Genomic DNA, 20328 nt, shown 5'->3' with positions numbered 1-20328 from the left:
GATGGTTTGCTCAAGGCTGTTGATCTGCTGAATTTCAAACAATGCTCTAACTTCTTGCTTTCCTGTATTCTTCTTCAGCTCTTTCCCTTGGGAAACTGTATGCATGCATGTATGTATGTGTATGTTAGAGTAGTTTAAGTGTTTAGTCTAGTTAATAAAGTCTTGTTCATGTTGTCCATGTCTCAAGCTCATATACTGGAGTCACTAATCATGCAGATTTTGACTACTTGCTCCTAGTAAGAAAGACATTTCCCTCCCCCGGAATTAATATTTCTTAGAATTAATAAACAATGTGTTCACGGGACAAACAGGTTAATTGATTGTAATATTAATGTACAACATTAAGTTAACTGATCCAAATATTCATAATCAATTATAACAAGTTATTATTGATTATTAATATTTCTTAGAGCTAATTTGCTACATAACTCTGAGTCATATTTTGCTACATAACTCTGAGTCATATTTTATTACCATTTTCTAAATTTTAGCGAATAAACACTGTGATAATGTGAGAAATGTTGAAGGTGTCTGAATAAATTTAGGTTTGAATGTACACAAATGAACTGTAGGTGATCTGAAAAACATTGTATGCTCAGTGAAAATTCAACATGTTTAATATCAAGTCTCCAAACTAGCGTACCTGTCGGATCGGCCTCCTTCTAAACTGAAGCGCAGGTAGTTCATGCCGTCCAGGTATTGGCCAGGCAGAGAGTCGTCGCCTAACTCTCTCAAATCCTCAGCTCTCAGATATTCTCCACCGTCACCTGTCATGGTGTCATCACCTGATGACACACACACCATCTTATTACTGTAACGCATTGACAAGCATTTTCATTATAAATGAGTCACTGGTTCAAAAACATGAGAGACCTTGAGAGAAAACACATGAGAAGCATCATAAACGCACACATAAACCCAAAGAGTTTCTTTGTTTTTCCCATTTACACTTGTTAAAGGTGCAGTGTGTAAATTTTAGAGCCATCTAGTGGTGAGGTTGTGAATTGCAACCAACAGAAGTTACGCTGGCCGACAGGAAGTGATATCGTCGTCTGAGACAGCAGAGAGTAGTTTTTTTACAAGGATAAATTAAGTATAATTAATTCAGTAAAACAATGTTATTGCGAATATTATTGTAACTTGTTCATCATTGTGTCAGTGTTTTATTCACTGACTTTAGCAGCTTCTTTGCATGAAGAACAACATAGTGACGAAACGTGTTTGTCCGTTTAGGGCCACTGTAGAAACATGTCGATGTAAGGAGACCCGCGGTGTGTGTAGCGAGAAATGCCTCATTCTGAGGTAATAAATTCATAACGGTTCATTATGTAAGGTCTTTATTCACCACTGAAAACATAGTTATGTATATTATATTGCATTTCTGTCAACAGATCCTCATGAATATTACACAATGCACCTTTAAGATATCAGCAAAGCCTCTATGGTTTAGTCCCACAGCATCTAGTGTATAGCGCAGCAGTGCTAGCGTATTAAAGTCAAGAATAAGCTAAACGAAGCAGTTGCGGAGTCTGGCCAGCGGGGGCAGCGTCTCTAGCGCGCGCTGGGAGTTAATGAGCTGACGATTAATGCAGGACATACTGTAGACCGACACTGGCGTTTGGCTTTCGGTTGCATATTGGCTGCCTGAGTGTGGAACAATGAGGAAAAAAATTAAGTTGAGGTAGCTAAAACAAAGTAAACTAAAAATTAAAACTATATAGACATAAAAAAAAAAGAAACAACAAAATTACTAAAACTTTAGAATTAAAACAGAAAATATAAAAATAAAGTATTAACAAAAACTATAATAGTATATCAATGATACTAAAAATGTTAAATAACACAAATATACTTTATGCATTTAATCTCACTTTATTAACCATAAATGATGATCCAAGTCAACCATACGAATGAGCAACAGTGACTTTAGATAAACATCAGACTCAGATTTGTGTTTCATTCTTTTGTTTTCATTGCTGATGTAAGAGTGTTGAACATTATTCTTCTTCTGCTTTCACAGCTGAAAGGTTTGTATTGAGCGGCGCCCTCTACTGTAAGGGAGTAAATATGCTTTTGTACAAATATGTACAGGATTATTCATTTCAATTTTGGTGTGAAACGGCCTTTACATTTGACAAAACATTTTTGTTATATATATATTTTTTTTTTAAAAGCCCAGCCCAGGTGAGAAAAAAATACTCAAAAGTAACATAAGGCGTTACTTTCCATAAAAGGAAACTAAAGCAGTTATTGTAATGCATTACTTTTAAAAGTAACTTTGCCCAACACTGCAAAATAATTCCTAGACAGACTTATAAAAAAAAAAACTAAAATTCAGTATACTTATAAAAATACTCCAATATTTGGCATACTACTAAAACCTATTGACTGCACTACAATTCTAATTTACAATAGCAAAGTTAAATAATTTAAATCATATCATTGTGTTTCATTAAAAAAAATTCAACCACTGTAAAGATTAGTCAGTTATTTAGTAAACTGCATTTAAATGTAACCAATCCCATCATGCCATGCACACTTCTTCCATATCCTCGCTGTCGGATGGAAACCTCATATCTCCATATATAGACTCTTTTCATAAAATCATTACAGGGTTTTCCAAATATCTAACCAATGAAAAAGTATTAAAAAGAGCATGTGACTGAACCTCGTATCTCCATTGGCTCCTCAGACTGTCAGTCAAATTTCATAGCTCCTCCCACATTTTGCAGCGTTTCTGCTTGTTTGCAATGCAATGTAAATAAAGAACTGCTTGTTTGAGTAAGAACAGTGTTTTCTTTACTCAAGAAACACTATTTGAGGAGCGGAGAGTGTCTCAGTTTAGCATTTAATGTCGAGTCATGGCCAATACTGTATAATGACGGACAAAACATGACATTCACTGGTCAAACACCTCGCAACTCTATTTGAGCTTGATTTTGATAAAATGTTGATGGTACAACGACACATGCAAGTGTGTGAGCACACATAAAGTCACAATTTCAACTTTGACAACACAGTGTTTAATTGTTTAATTATTTAAATAAACAGTGTTTTTTCTATGAAAAGTATCGGTTTTGGTCATACAAGGTTTCCGCCCCTGTTATTATCATCATTAAAACCCAGATCTTTTATAAAGTTTGAGAAGTTATTACAGCACACCAATCCACGCTGTGTCACCTTCAAAATCAATAGAGTCGTCAGACATTGCTCCATCATCTATCTGTCTGGGAACTGTGGGAAACTCCATGTTAATACACATAATTATCCCGATTACAGCAGAATACAAGAGAAAACTCATCAGACGAGCCAGTAAATAGAAGATCATCCCTGATTCACTGACTGTCACAATCAACTGATGGATGGATGGATTGATGGAATAGATTGATTGATTGATGGATTGATGGATTGATTGATTGATGGATGGACTGATTGAATAAAGTAATAAAGTAATAGTTTGTCACACTCACCCTCTTCGTCGGACACTTCAAGAACTTCTGTCATGGTCTCTGGCACATTTAGCTTGTGTTTCTCTGTCACCGTCTGTGTAGAAAAAGATTCTTTAAGTACAGTAAAACACACAGTGTATTGATGTGAAGGACAGATGTGTGTGTGTTCTCAGGTGAACTTGCCGTCGTTGTAGTGATGATTTCTTCGGTCACGACTCTCAGTGTGTCGACCACAGAGATGTAACCCAGACGCCGAGCGATCGCAAGAGCCGTGTTTCCATTCTACAATCAGGCCATGAAGACAATCACTAGATTAGACAACGTGTGTGTGTGTGTGTGTGTGTGTGTGTGTGTGTGTGTGTGTGTGTGTGTGTGTGTGTGTGTGTGTGTGTGTGTGTGTGTGTGTGTGTGTGTGTGTGTGTGTGTGTATTCACTCACCACAGTGATGGCATTGGGTTTTGCTCCATACTGTAGTAAGATGTTAATTATGTGTGTGTTTCCTTGTTGTGCCGCCTGATGTAGAGGCGTATAACCATTCTGACAAGACAAATGTTAGATTTTACAATTTGCTTATGACACATTGCTATATTTTGTGAATATATATATATATATATATACACACACACATATTTATATTATACTCATGATTTTTTTATTTCAATACAAAACTGTCTTCATAATATTAATATAAAAAATGAATAGATTAAGAAATACCTTTGTTTTAGCATTGACACTTGCTTCACTCTTCAATAGAAAATTAACTATCTTAGTATTTCCATAGTGACAGGCGACAATAAGAGGTGTGTATCCCAACTGCAATCGAGATCATATCATCACAGTCAGTAAAAATGATTTGAAAAAGCCTGTAAAAGCCTTGTTTTGGAGTGTAAAAGGCTCTTCTTACTTTGGTTTGCTGGTCGAGGACGGCACCGTGTTTAACTAAGATCTCGCCGACACCGACTTTGTCTTCTTGGGCGGCGAGATGAAGAGATGTGAGTCCACTCTGAGAAAACATGAACCAACAAACCAGATATTTGCTGGAGTTCAGCATCATAAAAACAAGAGCTTAATAACAGTCTTGGCTTTGGTTATCCACAAATAAACGTAGGGTCCCATGACACCAGAACAATAAACATGCTCCTCTATTTCTGTCATACGCCCAAATCATGAGTTTAGGGTCAAATTCAACGGATGAGCGGCTCTTAATAGATATAAACGGATTAAATGTTCTTTCCTTTTCATTGCTTTCTGTCATTGTTATTTTCTTGTAGTTTTGCTCTTCTCTATCAGCTGGAATTGCTGCGTCCCAATTCACCTACTTATACCACGCTCTTAAAGTATCCTGTACTCGCGGTAAATCAAGCAAACGAGATTTAAACAATAAGACTAACTGTGCTGAGCTGTATAACAATGATTTGTTTTCTGTCGATGAATGTATCCAAACAGTTGCTTAACTGTCTAATAAAACACATCATATATTAATGCGTCTGTGGTGTTTCCATGTTTTCTACAGAATAAAACCAGAAATCGAGGGTAACGCGGGTATGATGTCATTGATAGGCGACACACGGTCCGTGTCCTGGTTAAAACTGCTTATTTCTCTGGATTTAAACATTCTTAGAAACATTTGGGATACTATAAGTACACAAATCAATTAAATATATAACATTTTTCTAGTGGATTTTGGATATTTTGATCCCAAAATCTTACATAGTGTGCCTTTAAGGTTGGCTGCATTGACAGATTAGCTTTCTTGATTTTTTTCTTCCTCTTCACATTAATGTTAGTCTCTGCTGTAACATTATCTGTTCATAAGATTGGTATCGAAAAAGGTTTTGTCTAAGGTATGTCTAAAACGCACATGGTCAATCCACTTTTGCTAGTTTAACTATGGGAAAAATGGTCGGTGCTCCCGGCGCATGGTCTAAAAGGGTCGTCTCTATTCTCTTAATGAGTGATGGGTGTGTGTTGTCTCTATTCTCTTAATGAGTGATGGGTGTGTGTTGTCTCTATTCTCTTAATGAGTAATGGGTGTTTTGGGCGTAACGTGCAATAAACCAATCAGAGCCTCATCTCACATTCCCCTTAAAAGCCAGTTGTGCTCGCGCCATGGCGGATTCACTATTTACATGACAAAATTTACAAGTGTAAAAACTAAACACGTCTTTAGTGAGGGAACGGATCTGCCCGTGCACGAGATTAAAGCTGTGTGTGTGTGTGTGTGTGTGTGTGTGTGTGTGTGTGTGTGTGTGTGAGGTTAAAGCGCAAGCAGATCGTCTATGGGACAAAATGTAGCGCGTTGTGGACCCATCTATAGGCACACATTACTAACGCACTATTTAAATAACAAAAAAATACTTCGGCATTGACTTTAGAGCAGGTTTCAGTTGGTCAATGGCTCAGTCTATTACAGTTCCTCAAAACAGCAACGGTCCAACAATGCTCCTGAACACACACCTGATTCTCAGACCAGCAGCTTATGGGCGCTAATGCATTTGCTATTTAAAAAACGTGGCGCAGGGCGTGAAAATGAAAACTGCGTCGGGCTGAAACTAGCAGAACACACTTGCGTCGCGCCTGGAGCTGCATTGCACAGGGTGTATGATGGGGCCCTCTGTCTATAAAGCCGCGTTTACACCGAAATTACCTGGAACTATTTGTCCCAGGAACTTTTTTCCCCCAGACCTGTTGCTGTCTGCGTTTCCACCGCGATCTAAAGTACCTTGAAGATTAGGCAAATTAGTCCGGTGACGTTGGACTGCGCGCTACATTCCAGTCTCCGCTGGATTTCATCCTCTGAGTTTAAGCTTAATAAAGCCTAAACCTCTTCGTCGGTCCATCTGTCGTATTTTTTAAACTCCACTGTTGATTCGAATAGCAAAGAACTGTTACTGCACGCACCGCAACAGATGGTGGTTAAAATTAAATGCTGCGTGGAGTCAACCAATCAAAATGCGGCATGAACTCAATCAATCAGCATGTTCAGTGCCCAAGTCCCACCCCTGAAAGTTCCTGAACTTTGAAAAAGTACCATCTCGCGAGCAGGGACTTTCTGAGAGGGAAATATTTACCCAGAACTTCATTTAGACCCTTTGGTGGAAACACCACAAAGTACCACCACAAAGTCCCTGGTTCCTGGGGAAAGTTCATGCGGTGGAAACGCGATTAAAAAAATCCGATCACTAAAATTGTGTGCCTACTGCGATTTGGTACACCAATTCTAACTCTAAATCAGTGCACGTAAAATGAAACTTCTAACCGCCTTGAATATGTTTTTACACGGTTTAGAAGTAGCATGTTGACCTTGGTTGTGACGTTGACGTGCGCTCCGCGCTGCAGGAGCAGAGCTGCCATCTCACTGTGTCCCTCCTGAGAGGCCAGATGAAGCGGGTTCACCCCCTGTTTGGTCTGGATGTTGGTCTCGGCTCCGTATTGCAGGAGAGTCGTGGCGATTTCCATCTGATTCTTCTTAGCCGCGATATGAAGAGGAGTGTATCCGTTCTACATGAAGACACAGAGCACAGTTAGCCTGGTGTGACTATTCCTATCATAAATGTTTTATTAAAGGTGCATCTTTAGCGGCATCTAGTGGTGAGGTTGCGAACTGCACCTAACAGAAGTTACGACAGCAGAGAGTAGACAGTTAAGCAATGAGGTTTCTTCACAAAGATAAATAAAAATATTATGTTTACTTAATTATTCAGTAAAACAATGTTTTTGCAAATATTATTGTTACTTATTCATCATTGTGTCAGTGTTTTATTCGCTGACTTTAGCTAGCTTCTTTGCACGAATAACAACATAGTGACGAAACATGTTTGTCCGTTTAGGGCCACCGTAGAAACATGTCGATGTAAGGGGACATGCGGTGTGTGTAGAGAGAAATGCCTCATTATGAGGTAATAAATACATAAGTTCTTTATACACCACTGAAAACATAGCTATGTATATGATATTGCATTTTTGTCCACAGATTCTCCTAAATATTATATAATGCACCTTTAAGATGTTCTCACCTTGGCCGTGGCGTGAGGAGACGCCCCTTTATCCAGCAGCAAGAGCGCCACCTTCTGGTTATCGTAGTGCGCAGCGACATGTAGAGGAGTGAGGCCGTTCTGCTGGGATGAGGGTCAGTGCAACATGATTACGGGGGTTAGCGTGGCAAAAGCATTAAATCAAACCCAACGAAACATCTGATGAAAAAGCAATGTTATCAGGGATTGTTAGAGCGTGTTTAGTTTAAAGGCAACATTATCGTCTATATTAGAGTGCAAGTTTTAGAGCAAACTGGCTCCTTATTAAAGAAAAGAGGAAGAAAACAATGTTGTTTCCTTTTCTTAACAGAATGTTATCAGTAAGTGAAACCATGCTTACCAGTACTCTTGCAGTCAACATAACCTCAATGTATTTCTTTTAAACAACATCGCAAAAATTAGGCTAAATTATGTCTTTATCTTAAATATACAACAGGGTTTTAAACCCTCATCCTTCACTCGGGTCATTTTGACTCGAATTTGAAAAAAAATTGAATTGTCGCACTTGAACTACGAATGCACACACAAAAAATTTTAATGGATTTGAGTTTTTGTTTTTGGGTTTGTTTAGTTTTTGGGTTGAAATTGAAAAAAGTAACAAATCCTTCCCTCGCGGGTCAATTTGACCTCCTTAGGAATGAATGGAATGCGAGGAATGCTTCAGTACACATAGAAAAACCTAAAACTGCTAAAAATTCTAAGTTAAATTGCTAAAACTTTACCAAATTTTTTTAATAATGTCTATCTGAATGCATACTGAAGTAAACTGACTTTAGGACCCAGCGGAACAGCTCATTTGCTCCATAAAGAGCTATAAGGCCATCTGTGGAGTCATGAAATATCATGTCATAAATTTTTTTTTTACACAAGAGGTCGGCAAAGACATCCAATGTAAGATATTTTGAGCTGAATTAAAAGGGTTATGCATGAAATTGTGAGTTATTTTGAATTTAAGCTGAAAGATTGTGAGGAATGTGCTTAAATGACTATTTCTTTATTTATTATTGATCAAATCTAGTAATTTAAAGGTAAATAAAATAAAAAATAACAAAAAAACTCCAAAACAACTGCATTAAAAAATAGAAAACATATGATCAAAATGAAATAAAATAAGCTTTCTGAACAAATAAAAAAGTATAATGTTAGGGCTTGGGCTGATTTTGCCCCGCGAGTGAAGGATGAGGGTAAAAACCGATTGCGGGTTCAGTCTACCTTCCCAGAGGAGTCCGGTGGAGCCCGTCGCTGCAGGAGAAGTTTGGCCACATCCAGGCTGCCGTATTTTGACGCCACATGTAAAGGCGTGAACCCTTTCTGTAGATGTTTCAATGCATAACACAGAGAAACGAATCCTCGTCAAACACGCTAATCTAACTGGGTGTACATTTCATTATTCAACACACAAATGTGCGATTTTTACATTATACCAAACGATTTTTTTTCTAACAAACAAATTTGAAACATAATATTCTGGGTGGTAGATAGATAGAACTCCAGATAGACAGACAGATAGACAGATAGACAGATAGACAGACAGATAGATAGACAGATAGATAGATAGATTTAGCAGATTCTGCAAGCTGTCTAAAATGGTCTTTTCTCCAGGGTGGTTAAAGTTAAATCTTGCATTAGCTGACCTTGGTGGCTAAGGAGTGTGAAGCGCCGGCCTCCAGCAGCACCGTCGTGACGTCCAGATGTCCCTCGCGCGCCGCGATGTGAAGCGGGGTGTAACCGTTCGAGGTCGCGGCGTCGGGGTGAGCCATGTGTTGCAGGAGCAGCTGCACGATCTCAGTCTTTCCCAGACGAGACGCGATGTGAAGCGGAGTCTGATCCTCCTGACAGGGGATACGGGATCAGATTTTACATGTTAGACACAAACACACACACACCTGAAGGGGGTTTATTCTGAGATAACACACACACACACACACACACACACCTGAAGGGGGTTTATTCTGAGATAACACACACACACACACACACACACACACACCTGAAGGGGGTTTATTCTGAGATAACACACACACACCTGAAGGGGGTTTATTCTGAGATAACACACACACACACACACACACACACACACACACACACACACACCTGAAGGGGGTTTATTCTGAGATAACACACACACACACACACCTGAAGGGGTTTATTCTGAGATAACACACACACACACACAGACACACACACACCGGAAAGGGGTTTATTCTGAGATAACACACACACCCCTGAAGGGGGTTTATTCTGAGATAACACACACACACACCTGAAGGGGGTTTATTCTGAGATAACACACACACACACACACACACACACACACACACCGGAAAGGGGTTTATTCTGAGATAACACACACACACACCTGAAGGGGGTTTATTCTGAGATAACACACACACACACACACACACACACACCGGAAAGGGGTTTATTCTGAGATAACACACACACACCTGAAGGGGGTTTATTCTGAGATAACACACACACACACCTGAAGGGGGTTTATTCTGAGATAACACACACACACACCGGAAAGGGGTTTATTCTGAGATAACACACACACACATCTGAAGGGGGTTTATTCTGAGATAACACACACACAGACACGCTCACACACACGCTCACACACACACACACCTGAAGGGGTTTATTCTGAGATAACACACACACACACACACACACACCGGAAAGGGGTTTATTCTGAGATAACACACACACACACCTGAAGGGGGTTTATTCTGAGATAACACAGACACGCTCACACACACGCTCACACACACACACACCTGAAGGGGGTTTATTCTGAGATAACACACACACACACACCGGAAAGGGGTTTATTCTGAGATAACACACACACACACCTGAAGGGGGTTTATTCTGAGATAACACACACACACACACACACACCTGAAGGGGGTTTATTCTGAGATAACACACACACACACCTGAAGGGGGTTTATTCTGAGATAACACACACACAGACACGCTCACACACACGCTCACACACACACACACCTGAAGGGGTTTATTCTGGGGTTTATTCAGATTGATCTGATCTAAATATTTTAGCTCTTTAAACGCAAAGCTTCCGCGGAGAGAGCGCTTTCAGCGGCGAGATCAAACTAGACGGACATTTAAGAGATACGGTATACAGTCATAACACTTATTACAGCATTTCAACACATTAATAGTTATGGGGATGAGAGATATTGATCAGAATAAACTGTTTTAAAATCGTACCTGTTTGTATCTTATAATCCAACAGTGAACAAAACAATAGTCACAGAATAGCAGCATCTGCGTTCGTATGAAACAAGAGAGAGCGAGTCCACGATACTGGATGGCATAATTAAATAACTGTACACTAAATATTGATTCGACTGAGTTGTACTATTTTATTAGCTCACCAAAAGCAAAACTTATTCCTCGTCTGGGATCGTGTAGAGATTGTTAAAAGCGCTATATAAATGAAGGTGACTTGACTTGAATGTTTTCCTCAAAAACCTTAATTTCTTTTCGACTGAAGAAAGAAAGACATGAACATCTTGGATGATGTGGGGGAGAGTAAATTATCAGGAAATTTTAATTCTGAAGTGAACTAATCCTTTAAAAGCTTAGTTGACCAGTTTCTCGTGACACTGTAACACAGATGTAATGCCTACACTAGTAAGTAATATGACAGAAGGATTGCACACTCTCTGTGTTAAGGTCTATATTGGTCTTACCCTTGCCCTGGCGTCCACCATCGCTCCATTCCTCAGGAGACAGCGAACGACTTCTATCTGTCCAGCTCGAGCCGCCATGTGCAAAGCCGTCTCTCCACGCTGGCACAGAAAACACAGGGAGTTCATGCCATGCTGTAGAGCCCTTAAAGCTACAATATGTATATTTTGTCGCTGCTAGGGGTTGCTAACCTCTTACAATAACAAAGGCGTAGATTGAAGATGCATAAGGGGAATCATGAAACTTGTCGTCATGCTGATGGATCTAATAATGTTTATGGATGAGTGAATACAGTGATGTTTTTAACATGACTGTGGTATGAAGCAGGGCGTATGCTGATGAGAGACAGATCTCAGCGCCACACGCGAGTCCCGCGGATTTAAAGGAATAAGGACATTTCATTCAACCGAACTCAAGTGCTGAATTAATACTCACACCGGTCAGTTTATTAGACGAATGAAGCTACGCAGCGCTGCTTCACTGGGTCTACACCATCACACTAAACTGCATTTGAGTGTGTGTTAAAGTTACAATGTTATTCTATGTGTTAGTTTGTCTGTATGAGACTAGCAGTAGCTAGATCAACATTAGAATAACATACTGATCATATTCTAACATTTCATCATGTTGAGCTATATAACATTGATTAGTTTAATGTAGATTTGCTCACTGTCTAATAAAGTACATGCAAGAGTGGCGTCTCTGTCGAGCGGAAGCTCTGTCGCGGACGCTAGCTCTCGCCATCTCGAAAACGCCACGCTGATATTGATCCTCGTTTTATTTCTCATTTTGTCCCAAAGGGATTACGCGGATCTTTGACAGGCGAAGAGTGAAAATGGACGAGCCATAATTTAAAATTGGAATTTCTCTGAAATTAAAAATCTTTGGGAACTTTTGGGATATTGTAAGTACACAACTGCAGGAAATGTATCACACCGTGCAAGTGATTTTGGGATATTTTATTACAAAAGTCTTACATATTGTAGCTTTAATGGTTTAAAAAAACTTACTTACAACGCGAATCCTGTTTCAAAGGCATCTTTATTATCCTGCCTCTTCAAATTCTTTCTATTGAATATGTTTTGAATGGCATTTCTAGAATGCTTTGCATCAAACTTAAATTTCTTTCAGTAAACTGATGCATTGAGTTTTATTTACTTTATTATTATTTTAAAATGTATTAATTTACCAAATATTTTTAAGTACTGTGCATTTAGGGCCAGATTGACTAAACAGGGCAAATCAGCGTGAGAGCGCAATCCCATAAAAGCGCAGATAGGAGTGTAAAGTTCTGGTTGTGATCTACTGACGACACACACATTAATGAACACACACGCAGCGGATCATTTCCATAATGACCAACACAATCTCGCGAGAGCAGCGCAAATTAGCATCTGGTTTTGCCCGGTAAATAATGGCACAAACACCAGTGAATTGACGAGCGCAAACATTAGTAAATCCCCTTGCGTGATTCATTTAAACACTCTCCTCCTATAAATACTGTCTGAAAGGGAAACTCCTACACATGCATATGCAATAAGATCATCTGCAGAAATAACCCCGTCCTCGCCTTTCAGTGTTAATTTCTCACTGCGTGTCTTTGGTAAATCCTGACAGTAGCTAGCGCACGCTGTGAGTAAATCTGTCTCTCAGTGTTTATTAGAGGATTGAGCTGTTAGGTTAACAACATGCAAACAGTAAACTCTATTACAAGCTGATTCTATTGGTGTGGAGTGCTGAGTTCCTGCCCATATAGAAAACTCCAGATTGGTCAGTTAAGGTCACATGATGGACAAGGTCACATGACCAGCTCAGTGTTTACTCACGATGTTGCTGACGTCAGGGGAAGCTCCGTTCTGCAGTAGCAGAAGAACAATATTGAGGTGACCCATGAAAGCCGCCACATGGATTGGTGTGAGACCAGACTAGAGAGAGAGAGAAGAAATGAGTCGAATTATCTAATCATCACTGCGTTAGATGAACAGCTTTCCTCCGAATCAAAACGCTATGAGAGTTCAATCAACTGGAATGTTTCTATCCGGGCTTCTGTCCATCATTACACCTGTGGATGAACCTTTGAAAGGGAACTGTATGGAATTACTTTTGTGCCAAGAATAATGAACGTAACTTTTCTAGTGAAAATATAAATTAAAACTGAAAAAAAGATCTCACATGTACACACAACACTGACGTCTTCACTTCCAGGTCAAGAAGCTGTCAATCAAAAACTCAGTAGCCAATGAGAACACACTGCTGCTAGCCACGCCCCCGCGAGAGATATGTGCCAGAATGGCGAACGAAAACTCAGGGAGTGTAAAAAACGAAAAGTTCAGAAGCGTAATTTAAAAATTCTGGAAGCGCATGTGTAAGTTCAGATCAGGGAAAGAAAGATGAGAAAACAGTTAGCAAAACATGCAGTGTTATTAAAAACAAAGTCAAAAATTTTGCCTGCGATTTATTCATTTTCAGTTTCAAATATATTTCAATATATATTTTCATTAGTTTCTTGAAAAGTTACGTTCATTATTATTGGCACAGAAGTAATTCCATAGCACTGGAGAAGGATTTCTAAACTCATTCTATGCAGGCTTAATGATGATTCTGGCAAATCACCAAACTACACCGATAACTAAAACCGCTATGCTAAAACGCTGCTGTTATGGGGAGTGTGTGTTTCTGTGCTCGTACCTCAGTGATGGCTTGAATGAACGCTCCATACTTGATCAAGAGCTCCATCACTTTGACTCTGTTCTTCTTACAGGCGATGTGTAGAGGAGTGAAACCATTCTGAAAAGATACAAGGTGAAAGATTATAAAAAGCTTTATAGAGGACACAAGCCTCACAGTAATCAGAACGCGTGTACCAATGCTCGAGCGTTCGGGTTGGCTCTCTTGTCCAGTAGTAGTTTGGTCACTCGGTAGTGTCCACAGTGGGCGGCAACATGGAGGGCGGTCAGGTAGTCCAGCGTGACATCATCAACAGGCGCCTTGTGCTGGAGCAGGTGTTTGACACACTCCACATGATCACCCTGCGCTGCCATGTGGAGCGGAGACAAGCCGTTCTACACAGAGAGAAACGACATTATCATTGATCTTGTGTTCGAACCTTGAAACTTTAAGAAGAGAAAAAAGTAAATGTTGTTGGTAAGCGTTAGGGAATGTCACGTGGAGCGGAGATAAACCGTTCTACACAGAGAGAATCGACAGAAAAAGAAAGAAAGAGAAATAACATTATCATTGATCTTGCGAATACTAAACTGAGCTCTCTTTCACGTCTCCTTGCACTTGAGCCGACAAATTCACACAAAGTTATGTAAAAAAAAAAATAGCGAGCATGCTAGTAAACACAGACGGTTATGTCTAGTGCTGCACGATTAATCATATCGAAATAGCGATGTCAAGCCTATGCGAATATATGACGCAAAATGCTGCGATTTTATATGAAATTTAAACAAATCAGGGCTGTTAACGCAATCATTGTTTGATTTGCGAACAGAATCCTCTGCTGTCTGGTCGCTCCCGGTTTGATCCGGACTCGCGCTAAAGGCAAATCCCTTTCACTGTCCAGCCGGGTTTTTATTTCGGCAAATCAGTTTTGGTGAATTCAAACAACGTGATTATTGTTTATGAGTCCAGCTTCCAGCCACGCAAGAAAACATGAAATCTTCCTGAGAGAATATGCTGATGTGATTTGCTGCCCAAGAAACATTTCTGATTATTATTAAGGTTTTAAAAAAAAAAGAGGCAGGATTCTTTGATGACTACAAGGTTCAAAGTAGATTTATCCGAAATAAAAAAAGCTTTTGTAACATTATAAATGACTATAAAAGTAGGCTATTACTTTCTTTAATTTCTTTAAAATGTAGTGTATAATGTTACAAAAGCATTCTATTTCAGATAAATGCTATTATTTTGAACTATGGTTTGTGTGTAATGTGACTTTTTTGTGATGTTAAAATTCGTTTTATAATTAAATTGTACATAAATAGGTTAAGCAAAACAAATTTGTTTATGTCTGAGAATCTTTTAAACACATACGGGATATATGTGATAATGAGCTGATGAGTTGAATCAGGTGTGTTTGATTAGGGAGACAAAGAAAATGTGCAGTGTTGGGGGTCTTTCAGGAGCAGGGTTGAGAAACACTGGTCTGGCCCCTCACAATCCTCGTAATCTAATTATTGATTGATTTGCCCCACCTGCCTTCCCTCGTTGCCCTCCTTTGTTTGCTTCCCTATTTAGTCTCCCCATGTTTGCAGTCCTGTGTTGGTTCGTTGTCATTTTTTGGAGACAATGCAAGACACACAGGACACGCATTAGCTGAATAAACGTTAGCCAATGCAAACATATAGAAAATTGTTGACAATGAAAAGACAGGAGTCCAATAATAGCAAAACGAACCACTTATTCTAAAAAGAATATCAAGGATAGGCTAAGTTTAGATGAATCCGAAATATCGGGCTGTGTTTATTTTAAAATCGAATTTTAAAAACACGGATGTATAATACAAAATACCTTCTGACATTTTGACAGAAAAAAAAACCCAAAACAAGATTTAAACTTAGCCCGTCAATTTACAATTATCTTCTCTCTCTGTGCGCGCGGTCTGTGTTTGAGAGAGAGAGAGAGCTCGCGCAGTTGGGCGGTGGGACGTGCCCCTGTAACAACAAACTTGGCCCCCCTAAATGTGGAGTGTGAAATAATTTTTACAAAAACTGTTTTTCGCTATCGTTGTTATAGTTGTAAGCGTATTATTTCTTTTATTATTCAACCTTTGTGGATTTGCTTGTTCACGTGACAATTCGCATCACATTCGCTGGAATCGCGGCAGGATAACGTCTGTCTCCTGCACGCGAGAGAGGAGAGAAGAAAGCTGGTAAATGTCAGTTCAGTTGTAAGTTCATTCTTTATGTGCGTATCGGGTGTGCAAGGTGTATTGTCTATTGTGATATTGTAATCATTGTTTTAACTATATACGAGGCACTGTGAGCTGACATCGCATTTGTCTATCGTCCTTTCGTCCTCGACGTGAAGAGTTGTGAGAGAATGAGGCGCGTGTGAGATCGCGTCTCTGTCAGCAGCGTCTCTTAAAGGGCCAGCAGTCAATAAAGCTTTCTGTCAGTAAAGTTAATCAAAGCGAACACAGACAAGTACTCACTGCTCTTGACTAAAGAACTTTTGTAGCTTTAATAAGGATTGAAAAGAACTTTATTCAATTTCTGTAGGCCTATGTCTGTCTGTTAGACAGGAAGGGCACAGGTAAATATGACATTTATTATGGGTTTATGTGAGTATTGTTTAGTTCACTTAAATTAAAAGCTGTTATATTTTTTGAAGCCTAATAAATCTTTTGAAAAAAATGGATAGCTTTCAATTGTAAATGTGAATTATCACTAATCTGTGTGTGCATTTTGCTTTAGAACCAAGCAAGTAGACTCATGAAAGCATGTGTTTATTATATCGCAATCGCAATATTGACCACAATAATCGCAATGTGACATTTTCCCCAAATCGTGCAGCCCTAGTCTTAAGTGAACATAAACAGTTGAGATATAAAACACATGTGTCAGTTTCAGGGAGAAAAAAAATACTTTATCCTTGATTTTGAGTTTGAACCTTGAAACATTAAGAAGAGAGAAAAGTAAACAGTTGTTGGTAAGCGTTAGGGAACGATATAGTATAAAGAAAGCAGGTCCTAAAACACTCAACATTTGCGAGAAGATATCAGCGTTGGCGAGTATATGCTAACAATTTTATGAATTGTAACAATGCATGAACGTGAACAAAAGTGAACTACGCTCAGGATAGTTGAAAGGCCAGCACTGCAGAGTCAATCAACTTTAAGCCTTGAACAATTGAAATATTCAAGCGCATGAAGACGCGAACGAAAGCTCATTTCGTTACTCGCGCGTGTGAGGATTTGTGTGCGCAAACATCCGAAGACAGTGTGCTAATGCTAAACTGAGCTCTCTTTCACGTCTTCTTGCACTTGAGCGGACAAATTCACACTGAAGTATGTCCAAAAATATTTAGTATAGTTCGTTTGTAGAGTTTATATTTATTATGATCTTCTATTAAAAGGTTATGTAAGAGTGTACCTTGGTCCTGGCCAGCATCGGCGCTCCTCTCTCCAACAGGAGCTCCACTGCGGTGTCATGGCCACTTCTCGCTGCGCAGTGTAAAGGAGTGAGGCCATCCTGCAACACACACACACACACAGGTCACTTCAGTCATTTCATTACAAAGCACTTTGGGACTTTAAACACCTCACACAACCATAATTATGCTGTGTCATATACGTAACCCTTACACACTCAGCCACAGTCTCTCTGCTGTGTCTCTTATACTCTGCAGTCGTCATTGATCATAGCACAGAAAAAGCACTGCTGAAGTTAGAAACAACAGAGTGTGTGTGTGTGTGTGTGTGTGTGTGTGTGTGTGTATGTGTGTGTGTGGGATGATGCATCAGACACTGCAGGAGAGAGACTGCAGAAGAAAGGGACAGAACCAGCTGGACTCCACACTGCAGTCAAAATCTGAACAACAACACAGCCGGTCCTGGCTTTAATCAGACCACACACACACACACACACACACACACACACACACACACACACACACACACACACACACACACAGAAAGAGACACACAAACACATGCACACACACACACACACATAACACACAGACATGCACAAACACACACACACACACACACACAGAAAGAGACACACAAACACATACAAACACACACAAACACACGCACACACACACACACACACACACACACAGAAAGAGACGCACAAACACATACAAACACACACACATACACACAGACAGACACACAAACACATACAAACACACACACAGACATGCACAAACACACACACACACACACGCACAAACACACACACACACACATAGACATGCACAAACACACACACACACGCACAAACACACACACACAGACAGACACACAAAACACATACAAACACACACACGCACACAACACACACACAGACAGACACACATACACACACACGCACACAACACACAGACATGCACAAACACACACACACACACAAACAAACAAACACAGACACACACAAACAGACACAAACACACACACACACACACACACACACAAACAAACACATACAAACACATACACACACACACACACACACACACACGCACACACACAGACATGCACAAACAGACACACACACACACACACACACATCATCACAGGAACTGCACATGGGAACTACATGATTACAACAAGATTCTATGTATTCTGGATTCTAATTATCGGATATTGAGGTTTTTAATCAGAGAAGGTTCCGGATTCCAGTCCAGACTGAGCCTTAGTTCTTTCTGTGTTTGAGTTAGCATGTTTCCTTCAACACACACACACACACACACACACACACACGCAGGTCAGGTGAACCGGAGACACTATTGTACTATAAATGTAACTGTGAGTGTGAGTGTGTGTGTATCTGTGCTAGCGCTGTCATGATCTGCTCATCCATCACGGTGTTTCCCTGCTCTTCCGCTCTCATGTCTGACTCATAACCGCCTCAGTTATGCGTATATGTTCAAAACTATAAAAATAAAGTTATTACTGACCCTTGTTTTGGCATCAATCTGAGCCCCTCTGTCCAACAGCAGAAGAACCATATTAGTGTTTCCTCTTTTGGATGCAACATGTAGTGGCGTGATCCCATTCTGTTTAGAAAAATAAATAAATTACAAACAATATTATTAAATACGAATTATATACAATAAAATTAAAAACTTTGATGTGAGCTTGACAAAGCCTTGTCAGAAAGTTTTAAATAACTTTGACATTTTTTGAAGATTTTACTCAAACAAGTCAATAAAATGTTATTGGCATGTTCTAAGAAGTTTTAGCAAGTTGTTAACATTTTTTAACACATTATAAACATGCTTAGTAAGCTGTTATAACCTGTTTAACATGATTCACACATTGATAACATGTTTTAGCATGTTGCTGGCATAATTTAGCACATTGTTAGCATGTTTAGCATGTTATTAGCCTGATTTAAACCTTCGTTAGCATGTTTTAACGTTGCTAATATGATTAAGCACATGTTGTTAGCTTGATTTAACAAATTGCTAAAATGTTTTTAGCATGACTTTACACATTGCTTGCGTATTTTAGCATGTTGTCAGCATGATTTAGCATGTTGATAGCATGTTAGCATGTTTACCATTAGCCTATTTAACATTCCGTGCCTGTTTTAGTATTTTTGTTAGCGTAATTTAGCATGTTGATGGCATGTTTCTATGATTTCACACATGGCTAGCATGTTTTAACTTGTTCCTAGCATTATTTAGCACATTGTTCTATGTTACAATGTTTCTAACATGATATACCACATTGCTATTGTGTTTTAACACATTGTCAGTTTGATTTAATGCATTGCTAGCATGTTTTTAACATGATTTAACACATTACTTGCATGTTTTAGCATTTTGATAGCATGATTTAGGATGTTGAAAGCCTGTTTCTATGATTTCACACATGGCTAGTATAATTTAACACATTGTTAACATGTTTCTAACATGATGTACCACATTGCTAACGTATTTTAACATGTTGTTAGCTTGATGTCACACATTGCTAGCATGTTTTTAGCATTATTTAACACATTGCGTGCATGTTTTAGCATGTTGTTAGTGTAATTTAGCATGTTGATAGCATGTTCTATGATTTCACACATGGCTAGAATGTTTTTAGCATTATTTAACACATTGCATGCATGTTTTAGCATTTTGTTAGCGTAATTTAGTATGTTGATAGCATGTTTCCATGATTTTACACATGGCTAACATGTTTTAACTTGTCGCTATTATTATTTAGCACATTGTTCTATTTTTCAATGTTTCTAACATGATATACCACATTGCTAATGTGTTTTAACATGTTGTCAGCTTGATTTAATGCAATGCTAGCATGTTAGTAACATGATTTAACATGTCGATTGCCTGTTTTTATGATTTCACACATGGCTAGCATAATTTAGCACATTGTTAACATGTTACTAACATGAAGGACCACATTGTTAACGTGTTTTAACATGTTGTTAGCTTCATGT

General features: G+C 39.1%; 1 protein-coding gene across 3 annotated transcripts in view; it reads right to left on the bottom strand.

Moving 5' to 3' along the window:
- The window catches only part of ank2b (ankyrin 2b, neuronal), a 155896-nt gene that overhangs the window by 50972 nt on the left and 84596 nt on the right, over positions 1–20328 (bottom strand). The window contains exons 9-26 of one of the 3 annotated variants that reach the window (XM_077201485.1): positions 18836–18934; positions 17302–17400; positions 14068–14265; positions 13892–13990; positions 13030–13128; positions 11206–11304; positions 9118–9315; positions 8696–8794; positions 7824–7859; positions 7466–7567; positions 6753–6950; positions 4354–4452; positions 4164–4262; positions 3888–3986; positions 3633–3731; positions 3471–3543; positions 3181–3234; positions 644–785 (exon numbers count right to left, since the gene is read on the bottom strand). In XM_077201485.1, the coding sequence (XP_077057600.1) occupies positions 644–785; positions 3181–3234; positions 3471–3543; positions 3633–3731; positions 3888–3986; positions 4164–4262; positions 4354–4452; positions 6753–6950; positions 7466–7567; positions 7824–7859; positions 8696–8794; positions 9118–9315; positions 11206–11304; positions 13030–13128; positions 13892–13990; positions 14068–14265; positions 17302–17400; positions 18836–18934 (1991 nt within the window). The remainder of the gene's footprint in view (positions 1–643; positions 786–3180; positions 3235–3470; positions 3544–3632; positions 3732–3887; positions 3987–4163; positions 4263–4353; positions 4453–6752; positions 6951–7465; positions 7568–7823; positions 7860–8695; positions 8795–9117; positions 9316–11205; positions 11305–13029; positions 13129–13891; positions 13991–14067; positions 14266–17301; positions 17401–18835; positions 18935–20328) is intronic. The other 2 variants (XM_077201486.1, XM_077201487.1) reach the window with 2 other exon arrangements.

This window comes from Siphateles boraxobius, unplaced genomic scaffold (assembly GCF_051911475.1).
Source record: "Siphateles boraxobius isolate OS27281-9 unplaced genomic scaffold, OSU_SipBor_1 48, whole genome shotgun sequence".
NCBI classification, from domain to species: domain Eukaryota; kingdom Metazoa; phylum Chordata; class Actinopteri; order Cypriniformes; family Leuciscidae; genus Siphateles; species Siphateles boraxobius.
Note: the sequence above shows the minus strand (reverse complement) of the source record. Positions and strands in the feature narration are given on the sequence as shown.